General features: G+C 46.4%; 1 protein-coding gene across 1 annotated transcript in view; it reads right to left on the bottom strand.

The window, feature by feature from the left end:
- The window catches only part of Vat1l (vesicle amine transport 1-like), a 161,135-nt gene that overhangs the window by 88,702 nt on the left and 59,750 nt on the right, over positions 1–12,683 (bottom strand). Inside the window, exon 4 of the mRNA XM_005409340.2 lies at positions 6,556–6,698. Coding sequence (XP_005409397.1) covers positions 6,556–6,698 — 143 coding nt within the window. The remainder of the gene's footprint in view (positions 1–6,555; positions 6,699–12,683) is intronic.

The following is a 12,683-nucleotide window of genomic DNA, read 5'->3' as shown; positions in this document are numbered from 1 at the left end:
GCTCCTTTTGAGGGTAGAAATGTTCCTTCAGGTCAGAGTTTCAAAATTAAAAAGCGCTCCCTCCCTTTTCCATCATAAATGGATCCTAAGGTGACAGCTTGTACGAGGTGCAAGGACATCCTGGTGCATAGGTGTAGTAATTATCTAAGAGTCGGGTGGAGGGCAGAGTCAAGGCGGGGGTTTCCGGTCTGCTGTCTCCTGCTTGCATCCATATCTACGGATTTAAAACCAAAGAGCCCAACTCAGGAACCCTCTGGACCACATTCAGCAAGATCTGTTGGAATTACTGATTCAAGGCCTTGGTGTCTGTCCCTGCTTTGTCCTCAGCCCTGGACTTCTGCTCTGAATGCTGCCTCTCTGCTCCCCACCCACATGGACCAGGGAAGAATTTCTCTCCAGTGGCGACAGGGAGAGAAATCCTTTGACCTTGCCAAGGAATGAATTTCTCTTTGCTGTGGGTTTGATTTCCAGTTGGATCCTTGGCTGTCTGCTCAGCCTTCTCTTTTTGAGTTCCTTTTTCCCTGAGAACTCACTGGTGCCATAGCTTTAACCATCATGAGCACACACTAGGCTTCTCACAGGTGCCAGGTACACAGCTGATGCACGGACCTCCCAGTAAATATTTACTACGATGGATCCCTTGAGTACTTCCTCCAGGAATCCCTTCTGGATCTTTGCCTTTCTCTTCTCTCCAGGTGGGTGGATTCTCATCCACCTCCACTAGTATATTAATAAGCACCTACCGCATGCCGGCATTGTGCTAGGCATGGAGGGTGCAGAGGAGCAAGAAGCCAGATGATCGCTGATTTGTCCGAGGTTGCACCCCTCAGCCTCATCTTTGACCAGGATCTGTAGACTCAAGTCATCTGAGCGAGTAGCAGATCACTCCACTGGGAATGAGATTCTTTCCTCACGAGCTTTGTGCTCCTTAACCTGGGTCTGGGTCTCCTCGCTGTCTCCTCAATTTCCAGTCAGCTCATAGCAGTCACTGGGCAAGTGCTGGGGAGGGGGTAGCCCCAATTCTCCCTGGAGGGCGCACTCTCATGGTGTGCTTATCCTGTCTGCAGGATGTCATCACAGTTTCTCATGCCACTGTCTAAGAACGACCAAGAGGAAATAAGTCCTAGTCTCATCTTGTACGACTCTCCACAGTCATCAGTCACTGTGTCTGCTCCTGCAGACTCCTCAGCAGCTCCGCCCCTTGCTTACCTCTCTCTTTCTTCTCTCCCTGATGTTGGAGGCCCCCATCCACTCAGCCCACATGCTGTGGCCGGCCCAGTTTTTCACAAACTTGTGTTTCCTAACAGTGCTTCTCTGCTTCCGATCTGCAAAGGACCGCTTACTTTCTGACATCATCCAATTGTAACCCCCTTGAAATCCTTCAGAGTGGTTCTGTGTTACTGCTTTAAACTCCCCAGTGATACTCAGTAATTGTACACATGTACGGGGTACAGTGTGATATTTTGATACACTATACCTTGTCATGAGTAAATCAGGGTAATTAGCAAATCCATGGTCTCAAACACTCATCATTACAGTGGTTTTTAATCAGCAGGGGCTCTGCTTACACCTCCCCACGGGTAATGTCTGGAGATATTTTGCATTGCTAAGCCTTGGGAGGCAAGCAGGGGTAACTACATAATGAATAGTGAGCTAGGCTGCTGCTAAACATTCTGCAACACACAGGACAGCCTCCTACAACAGAATGACCCTGCCTGCCCCAAATATCCGTAGTAAAGCCCTGATCTAGCCCAGCGGCACCACCCACCCTCTCATACTCCTCCGGGCTTTCACACAGGGAGCTTCCTTACTGGCTCTGGGCTGAGCCACGCCCACTGCCTTAGGGAGAAGGATTGTGTGTGGTAGAAAGACCACGAGCTCCAGACCAGCATCAGTGGGGTTCGGTCCCACCACACGCAGGCCTGACTTAACCAGGCTGTGCCTTGGCTTCCTCCTTGAAAAACAGGGACAGTGTCCATTCAGAGGATCTGAAAGGGCCAAGAATAAGCCCCTCCACGCCCTATGGGTTCCATGCAGATGTTGTCTGTTGAGTTGTCCACATGCCCTGTGCTCTCCTACAAGGGCTTAATCTCCCTGTCGTGCAGTTGCTCATTTCATGATCTGTCTCTACCGGTTTGGACACTTCAGGACACGGGGACATGTGTGTCTTGCTCACTTTGGTGCCTGGGTAGCTCATGTGAAGGCATCAATCATATCTGAATGAATGAATGAATGGAAATAAAGCCTGAGATAATATGTGGACCATTTCCCATCATATGAAGTTTAAGTTTTTAAAAGGCATTTTAAGCTTTATTGAAATATGCGAGTAACTGATGTGTCATGAACTGCATATACTAAGGTGTGCAATTCCACACCTGTGACATAAGTTGCCCACTGTGGAACCATGCGCAGGGTGACAAACACACCTTCTGTCCCCAAAAGCTTTCTTGGCTTCTTTAGTAAGCCAAGAAAAGTTTGACAGAACTCTTCACAGAATCGCACACCTAAGGCCAAATCTGATCCTTGGTCTCAGTTTCCTCATCCGTATAATGGGGCATTTTGTGTGAGGTACATGTAAGGTGCCTCCCCAAAGTCTTAGCAGAGTGGGAAGAGACCAGCACAGCGGGCTGCCCGTATCTTTCTCACCCTCCCCAAACTCTCCTTGCCTGGAATTCTCTCCCTTTCTCCCACCGTGACAGCCTTCCTCCCTGTCATGTCCCCTCGGAGCCATCCATCTGGACATTCTCTCTGACCCTTCTCTCTGCCGTGCTTCTGAAGCCTTTACTGTCAGGAGCCCATAACTCAAGGTTTCTAACTCTTGCTTGATTTTACTTGTAGTTCTCTCTTTGTCCCTTCCCAAACACAGAGAAAGGAACTGATGTAAAGGTAAAATCTGTATCATCAATATTTTCCCTCTACTCCCTTTCCATTCCTGGCTCAAGGCTGACAGTGCATTCAGAAGAGGTTTGCTGACTTGTTTGTAAGAGGCTTTTCATCTAGAGGAATTTCATGTTATGCCTTTTTTCTAGTTCATCTTACACATACTAGTGTAACCGTATCTTTGATCAAACACTGCAGGGGAATGGACCACTCCGTCCGTCACTTCCATTGCTTGTTAGTGCCTGGATATTTCCTTTCATTTTATATCTATATGCACTGAGATTTTGTGCAAAGCTGTGACTCCAGCGTAGATGGAACCTGGCATTCTGCCATCTTCCCTCAATCTGCTGCCATGGGTGCTTTTTCATTTTGTGACACACTCTTCATAATTATCATTTTTTTAGTGGCTGCATAGTACTTTTTAATTTATTTTTTATTTTAAAGACAGTAGCAAATGAGAAACAAACAAACAAACAAAATAGAACAGTAGCGGCATACCAGTATCACGGACATAAACAAATCAGAGCAAGAACATTCAAAGTGATACAGGGTCTAAAGACAAAATAATACGAATCAACAGTGGTTGTTACATTGCATATCACTATCCTCAACTACACTGCTCAGATTACCAGATGTAAGAATGAAAGACTGCTCAAACCATTAAAGGGAATAAGAAAATAATTCTTCAGTAAAACATTAGAGATAATACAGAGTATCACTAGACAAGATAGTCATACTCAGAGTTCACCATTGCAATTCCATCGCATATTGTTACCTTCAAATCAGTTGCTCAGACCACCAGACACAAGCATACAAAATCGATCAGAACATAAAAAATTGTATGGCTGTGTAATACTTAAGCACATGGGTGTAGCCTAATCTATAGCACTGCTTCTCTTCCACTGGTGCCGGAGGCTGGCTCTGAATTTCCACTATTATAGACAAGGCTATATCTTGCTGATGTGCTCTCATCATGGCTCAGGAGCAGTGCTGGGTTCCAAAGCACGCAGCTCAGTGGCTGCAGTGTTGACCTGACTTGGGGCCGTTTCCTGCCAGCAGGAGGACCGGAGAGAGACTCTCACCATATTGACGGCTTTCTGGTCATTTTTAGCCTAACTGCAGGGTCTCCCCTTACAACCATAGTGAACTGTTAGTAGTCACACGTGCAGGGAGGTGGTGGGGAGCTGGGTCTCAGGTGCTGCTGCCCTATGCTTCTTCTGATCTGGGTAGACACCGCTGGTTCTCAGGCAAAGGAGCAGGCCAAGGGCAGCGAGGAGATGACATGGGAGATGAAGACAGGGAGGGCAGAAGCACCTGGCTATGGGATGCCACTTTCTCAGAGCACGTCTGCTCCCTACCCTCTTCTTATACCAACACAACCTACTGCCTGTCCACCCGGGCCTCTTTCAGGTTCCTAAGCACATGCTCCTCCCCTACTCAGAAACGCCCTTCCCTGCCAACTTCTCACCTCCACCCCCGGCTCATGTCATCCGTGCTCATTTCCATGTCTGACTGCCCCTTCTGCAGCTGTATGCAGCACTGTAATCTACTCCACCAGAGTGCCCAGCGAACACGTAAAGCAGTTACTTCCCTTTATAGGTTTATTTTTTGTCCCTTCCCCCCTAACGAGACTCAAGCTCCATGAGGACAATGAGTCTTAAGGGCATCATTGCTGGTCTCCCTCCACGGCACGGCAGCCAGCCCCTCCCAGACACTCAGCTCAGAGGTATGAAGAAGGTCCATGAATAACGAAATGATCCTGGCAGGAACATCTCATGAGGGGATGAGGGAAAAGATCATGGAAGGGGGCAATGGTAGCTTGAGTTCATTCTGCAAGCCGTAGCTCGAGAGACTCCAGTTCAAACTATGAAGCACTCCTTGGGAGCGGTGGCCCTGGACAAAGAGGAGTCCTTAACATTCCCCCTGTGATCTCTAAGCATCTCAGAAATGAGGCCAGCTCCTGAATCTAGTTTCAAAGCTCTCATTTGATGTCCTGCTGGAAATATGGGGACAATCTTAAATTATAAACAAATCTCTCCATTTAAAATGCTGAAAACAAACCCGAAAATTCAGTCCTCATGGATTTTCCAAGAAGCCTCCTAAGTTTCACCAAATCTGGTCTACGCTGATCTCCCCACACAACCAGCTCTCCCATCCTCTGGTCTTTCATTTCCCTGCCTTAATTTGTGATGTGGAGAAAATTGTTTCCTTACGAGGATGCTGCCTAGGAGACTTCATACATTTGAACCTTACAGGGAGAGCTGGAAAGTGGAAATGCAGAGACAGTGGCTCCTTTGCCACCTCGGAGTCCCTCCTGGAGCTATGAGCACAGCGGGCCCTGGGAATGAGCCCGGAACGCTGAGCAGCAGCTGGAGCGAGACACACAAATCATCTGGCATCCTGCTGGCAGCTGCGTTTCCCATCTGATTCCGAGTTGACACACACACCTGGCCACGACCGATAGCTTCGGGATCACAGGCGGGATGGGGATCAGGTTATAAACCAACACTGCCCCAGGAGATTAGGACTGCCAGCAGAGTGACCACCCTGCCTGCTTTCACTCTACATGCCTCCAGTGATCGTTCAAGGCCCAAATCTGCTCCTGTCACCACATTTGTCCTTCAGGAGCTTTTGGTTACCCACAACTTGGATTCCACCTTTCTAAGTTGTGTGGTCTTTATATGTACGTGACACCTGTCTCCTTGCCCACATTATCTCATGTCCCTCCTGCCCTCTCCTCCCCAGTGGTCTTTTGATAATATCCATGGCTACATCAGATAACCACACACCCCTCTTGCACCCTGATAAGCTTTTCTGCATCTCTCCAAGTCCCTGAGGCCCTCCAGTTCCTGAACATGTGCCCAGGACTCCCTTCCAAGCGCAGTCCCCTGCACACAGTCCCCTTCTTCCTCAGCATAAGCCTCACCTTTCAAAGAAGCACTCTGTACAGTGAAAGCACTGGCTTCCAAGTCCAGATGCCTGGCTTCAATCCAGCCCCACCACCTCCTACCTGTGCCAGGCCTGTATATTTCCTATTTACTTTTAGTAACATATGCCAAGGACCAAAGTACCAGAAACCCAGTTTGAGCATGTCTGACCCATGAAAACCTCCCACTCATGACCCTTCAGGGTCTTTTCCTGTCTGTCATCTAGATTTTTTTTTTTTCCCCCCTCCGGTACCGGGAACCGAACTCACGACCTTGCGCTTGCCAGGCAGGCGCTTTGTCGCTGAGCTAAATCCCCAGCCCCTCCTGTCTGTCATCTAGAAACAAAGGACCATAAGACCCAATACCATGATAGAACCATTAGATGAAATCATCCTGGGTCTGTGAGTCTCTTTACAGAAGATTATCTACCCAACATCTGCCTTGGGTTGCAGTGGGAATGGACGAGAAGTAACCTTCTATGTGTGAAGACAGTATAGTGACAGCCAGGGTAACTTTTAACACATTATTTCTATGAGTTCCTTAATGGCTTTGTTCCTTGGGAATACTAATAGTGTTGTTGAGAGGATCCGATAAGATAACACGTGAAGCTTTGGGCACAGAGCTATACTGCTAAGCCTACAATATAGGTTAACTCTTATTACTTCATTAGCCATCCTTTAAATGAATGTAATCATTCTCTGAGAGCCAAGCAAGAGCCAAGCCGGTGCTTGTGGAGCAGACCTCTTACCTTTTCACTTCTTGCACATAGTCTGCATTTCTGTCAAAGAGGTGGGTCACAGAGTCTTTGATTGCTTCATGCTTGAAAGTAGAAGCCGTCCCAAAGACAGTCACATTGGGGACAGTGCAACACAGCTGAGCCACAGCTTGGCCCTGGAAATGACATACAAACAGGCCGGTCATATTCGAGAGCTGCCATGTTAAATGAAGTATTGTATGACATATGACAGAGGTCAAGGTGGCATTAGTTGTCTAGCAACCCATCCCACTAAGTGCAGAGATTTCTTAACCTTGGTGCTACTGGCATTTTTAGATTGGATTAGTCTTGTCCTAGCAGCTAAACTGTGCTTTGTAAGTTGCTGAGTATCCTCCTTGGCCTCTACCTGGGAGATGCAAGTAGCACCTTACCTCTCCTAGCTGCGACAACCAAAAAATGCATCCAGGTGTGGTCTGGAGGACTAAACCTGACTGGCTGAAAATCACTGGTGTAGAGGAAAGTCAGTGAGGGTCAGACAAACCCCAGCACCAAGCCTCCACTATCAGTTACACACACAGAGCTATAAATTGGCAATGATGCTACGTGCTCCGCCGGGGAACGTCTGAGTTGGGATCTCCCAGAAGCAGACCCTGAGACAGACATTTGAATGTAAGCACTTATCTGGATGATGATCTCAGAAAATAACATGGTACTGAGACCATTGAAGAAGGTGGTCAATGAAGGGTGTGTTTTCAAGCCCAGATCCACCAGGGAACACTGCAGTTTCATGCTTCAGAGGAGTGTAAGCAAGTGTAGAATGGGCCCAAGGCTCATCCCAGCGAAGGGATGAAGAAGCTGGAGTATTCATCCAACACGTCCCACCCAACACTGACTGAAGACTGCTGCTGCAGCAACTCATGAGCACCTCTGGCCCATCTTCGTGGGCTGGGTGTGACCCTATGGCCAGACGGAAGCCTCCAGGAAACAGCTTCCAAGATGTAGAGTGCAGAGCAAATACTGTGTGGCCACAGCATCTGCTACAGGGAGATGTTAAATGAGGTATTATCTAATGCAGGGCAAGGACCTGGTACAAAATGTGATACTTAATAAATCTTAATTTTCTTCCACCATCGAGGGGCATACTATACCCAGGGTTGAGATGTCCAGACATATCAAGTAAAGGGCAACACGAATTTTAAATACTAAATGGCCCAGGGAGAAATTACAAATGCATTTAGGAGTGGATGGTTTTCTGTATCCTTTTTCAATATGGTTGAAATCTAAATCATCAGACAAAATATCACAGCCACACGTACTCAGCAACCTTCTACCAAAAGCCAATTTGCCCATAATTAAGATGCATTCTAAAATCCCTGTCTCTTTCCAGCATCCCACTTGCCATGTTAAGGAGGGAAATTATTCTCCCAAAGTCATCCATGATGTACATTTCTGCCCACCATCCTATTTTCATGTCTTCAGGTTGGTGGATAATTCAGGTTGGCAGGTCAATTTATTGAAATGTTATCACCAGTTGCAATTACTGGCAACATGGAGAGACTCTTAGAATGTCAGAGTTGGAAGATCATCTGCTCCCCATCACTGTCTTACAGATGAGAGAAAGGGCACCCAGAAAGGAAAAGGTCACAACTTTAGGAAGCACATCAGTCACTTTCAGAGCAAGGCCTCCTGACTCCCCTGATTGCCATTTCCTATTATGCCACACTGTCTGCTGATTTTAACATTTTAAGCTACACAGAGTTTTCCGCTGCTGCCTAAAATAGACATGTCACTGGCACATTCCCTCGGAGGTCAATGTTTCAGAACATGGGTGTGACCCTAAGACTCTACATAGGCTCCCATTCTCCATTCTAAGAATAGCTTTGATATTTAACTTTTTATCCCAGATTTTACAGAACAAAGATGGTCCTATCTTTCATAGTGAGTGCAAATATCAGCAAACAAAGCAACAAGTAGTTAAAATTCACTAGCTTCATCTAAGCCACGGTTGGAGCTTTGTGATAGGATTAAGCTAACCATATTAGATCTGGACTAGAAAGTTAGGATAATCTCAGTAGCCTCACAGACCCTTTTGCCCTCTGTCCTTAGGCAACATGACCTTCATTCATTTGACCGTTCTCAAATGCAGGGGGTCAGAAACTGTGGGCACACCTCTGTCATTTGGTCACGCCACTCACCGAGTCCTGGATTTGCATGTGTAACTACCATTTGGGCATCTGTCTCCACCTGGTCAAAACCACACATCAAACTCAACTGACCCAAAGCATAACTGATGAGCATCTTCAAAAGAGTTGAATTAGTTTGCTAGGGCTGTTGTAATGAAATACCACAAGGGGGTGGCTTATGCAACTAGCATGGTGCTTCACTTTCTGTGACAGTCTGGGACTTGCAATCCAAAATCAGGGCTCTAGCACGGTTGGTTCCTTCTGAGGGGAGCAAGGGAAGGATCTGTTCCAGACCTTTCTCCTAAGCTTATTGGTAGCCTTATTCTCCATCTCCTTACATCATCTTCTCTCACATCTATTTCTCATGTCCAAATTTTACCCTTGTAATGAAGTTACACTGGAGTAAGATCCACCCTAGTGACCTCACTTTAACTGTTTACTTCTGAAAAGATTCTGCTATACCTTGGATCTTAAATGATCCTCCAAAGCCTCTGATCGTGTGCTGGGGATTTGTTCCATCCTGTGACGCTATTAGGAGCTTGTGAGATCTCCAAGCAGTGGGAGTTTTCAGCTTATGGGGCGTGCTCTTAAAGGGGCCAACAGGACGCCAGCCCCTCCTCTCTGTCTTTGCCTCCTGGTCACCATTAGGTGAGCAGCTTCACTCTACCATGTCTGGTCTGGACAAACTGCTTGATCACAGGCCCCAAGACAACAGAGCTAATTTATCATAGGCTGCAAGCATCTAAAACTGAAAGACAAATAAATCCTTCCTCTTTGTAGGTTGATTTATCTCAGGTATTTGTTATAGAAATGGAACGCTGACAAATACTATCTTCATGTACAGTCCCATTCTGAGGGTTAGATAGGGCTTTTGGAAGGAACACAATTTAACCTGTGTATTTCTCCCATGCTTTCCCTTCTTCTGGGAACTAGAGCGAACTGTTCAACCACCAAAGCCAGGACCCTGGGGATCACCCATCGCCTCCCTCCACTGCCCTCACCCCACCACCAGCCAGGCACCCAACATGTTCTTTCTTTTTCCTCAACATCTCTTGTGACTGTCCCTTCTTGATCTGGGTGGCCATATTTTCTCCCCTGGATTATGACACCGCTCTTCCAAGGGTGTCCTCCTGGGGTCAGAGTAGCATTTCCCAAACACAACACTAAGCATTTCATTCTTTGCTTAAAACATCAAAATGTCAAGGCTTCTCACAGCTTTCTGAGTAAAGTGCACACCCTTTATTCTGTCCACAGCAATGGCCCTGTGACCCGACCCCCCCTGCCTTGTTCACCTCTTCCCCTCCACTTTCCCAGTGTCTTCTCTTTACAAGGCTGTGGAACTTGAGCCGCTGTTGAGCGTTTTCTGTGGGCCTGGTGCCAGAAGCCCTCCTCTGATGGCTCTCTCAGCACTAGCCTTTGACCTCCTTTTCCTGAGGAAGAGGCTGAGGTTGACAGGAGGGGCCTGGCCCAAGGCTACAGAGTCAGAGCGTAGTCTGCTTCACTTCTTACTGCTGCGCTGGCCGGCTGGGAGGCATGAGTGCCTGCTCTTTCTCTTCCAGGAAACTTTTCCAACATTCCAGGCACCTCCACAGCCCTATGGGCACTTCTCTCAGGACAGCAGCCACTGTAGCCTCCTGGGCTTCCCTGCAGCCCCCTGGTAAGCCACAGGGACTGTCCCTCAACTGGCTCTGCCCGCCCACCCCCCCCTGCCCCCCCGAGAGCCCACACAGGGCAGGGCATGCAGCAGATGTGTGCTGAAGCTTGTTAAATGGATGCGTGAGAAACTGGGCGAGTTCCACGTCTTGGGGCTGCCCTCTCCACCCACATGGCACATCCTTTAGTACTGCAGAGATGGAATAATGCAGAGGCTTAAAAAATTACCTCCATTTTAACTGACGTGTAGTGTTGTCCATATTTCAATACAGGTACACAATGCATGATGATTGGATCAGGGTAAGTGACATGCCTATCACCTCACACATGTATCATTTCTTTGCATTGGGAACCTTCAAAATCCTCACTACAAGCAAGTTTGAAATATTTTCTTAATTATTGTCAACTATCGTTACCATACTGTGCAGTAGAATAGTAGGAGTTACTCCTCCTACCAACTGCACCGCTGTTCCAGTGAATCACCCTCTCTCCATCCCACCCCCACGCTGCTTTCTAGAGGCTGGTGGCCACAGTTCTGTTCTCTACTTCTTTGAGATTCACTTTCTAGCTTCTACATAAATGAAATCATGTGGTTCTTGCCTTCTGTGCCCACTTATGCCCTCCAGTTCCATTTATGTTGCTGCAAATGACAGAATTTCACTAATTTTTGGCTAACTAATGTGCGAGTTTGCAAATGCAACACATTTTCTTTATCCATTTACCCACTGATGGACACCTAGGCTCGTTCTGTATCTTTGAAGTTGTGTTTCTTTCTCTGAGAAGTATGTGTTCATCTCAGCTGCCCATTTTTGCATTGGGTCTTTGAAATTGAGTGCCTGATGTTTTTTAATTCGCTATATGGTCTACATAGAAGACCTTTGTCTGAGGCACAGTCAGCTAAAATTTTTCCCAATTTGTGGGTTTTCTTTTTACCCTGCTGGTGATTTCTTTAGATGTGCAGAAACTTTTCAGTAGGATGAGATCCCAGTTGTTGATTCTTTGAAGTATTTCACGTGCGATTTGGTTTTTGCTCATGAACTCTCTGCCTATCCCTATGTCCTCAAGATTTTTATTTACTTTCTCTTCCAATAGATTTAGTGTAAAGAGCAACTGGGGTGAGGGAAAAGAGAAAAGAAAGAAGGGGAAATTATGTAGGTATGTACATATAGGATAGCTAACATAGTTGTACTACTGACTTCTATCACTTTACTGAAAGGAACAGTTAATGATTAATTATTTGATCAATCTTGCATATCTCTATTTGTTTTCCTAAGAAACCACTTTGAAGATATCAATATGTAATACAACAACCATTGTTAATTTCCTTCCACTTTGTCTGTAACTCTGTATTGCTTGTATTGTTCTTATGCTATTTTGTGAATGGATGTCTGTTTGTTAATATGTTTCCTTCTTTTATTTTTAAAGTAAATTTTTAAAAAAAGAAGTTGTGAATAAGGCTACAATAAATGTGTAGGTACAGGTGTCTTTTCAACCCACTGTCTCAGTTGCTTTGGGCAGATACCCAGCAGTGGGGTTGCTGGATCACATGGCAATTCTATCTCTACTTTTCTGAGGAACCTACATACTGTTCTCCATAGTAGCTGTAGTGATTTGTTCTCCCACCAACCATGTGGGAGAGTTCCCCTTTCTCCTTTAAAGTGTAGGTTTAATTAACATACGCCACCTCTGACCGAAACAGAACTTTCAGTGTAAAGAGCAAAGTGCACATGGTAAGAAAAGAAAAAGAGATGCTATAAATAACCTCAGTAACTCGGAGCCAGTCGTGCACAAGTAGTGAAGGGGTACGTCCTGAGAAGTGTGCCACTAGGTGGTTTCATCACTGGATGATTTTATCATTGTGTGAGCACTGCAGCGTGTAGTGTACCTGCACAGACCTAGATCACATCTGCCCCTCCCTCACACGGCCTCTTGGTGTATTTGGGTGATGCGGTGAACACGTGCTGTGCGTGGCTACTGCCCGAGCAGCACTACACACTGCTTTCAGTGAATGCCCTTTCCATACATGTGGGACAGTAGATACAGAAACTAGTAATCTGGCCATTTATTATGATGATCGCATATTAAGCACCATGCATTATTGTAGGTACCCTAATTTTCTGACTGCATCACAGTGTATTTATTTGCGTCAGCTTCTTCAGAGATGTGTGAGCAATGCATGGTGCTATGATGTCTCGACAGCCATGATGCCATCAGGTACTAGGAATCGCTCAGCTCCGTTATGATCTTATGGAGTCAGCCACATGTGTGGTCTGTGGACTGAATCGTAGAAGCACGACTTTAAATTATATCACATATAAACCATAT

This window comes from Chinchilla lanigera, unplaced genomic scaffold (genome assembly GCF_000276665.1).
Source record: "Chinchilla lanigera isolate Chin_1 unplaced genomic scaffold, ChiLan1.0 scaffold00121, whole genome shotgun sequence".
Classification (NCBI taxonomy): Eukaryota; Metazoa; Chordata; class Mammalia; order Rodentia; family Chinchillidae; genus Chinchilla; species Chinchilla lanigera.
The sequence above is the reverse complement of the archived record's forward strand: the minus strand, read 5'-3'. Positions and strand labels throughout refer to the sequence as shown.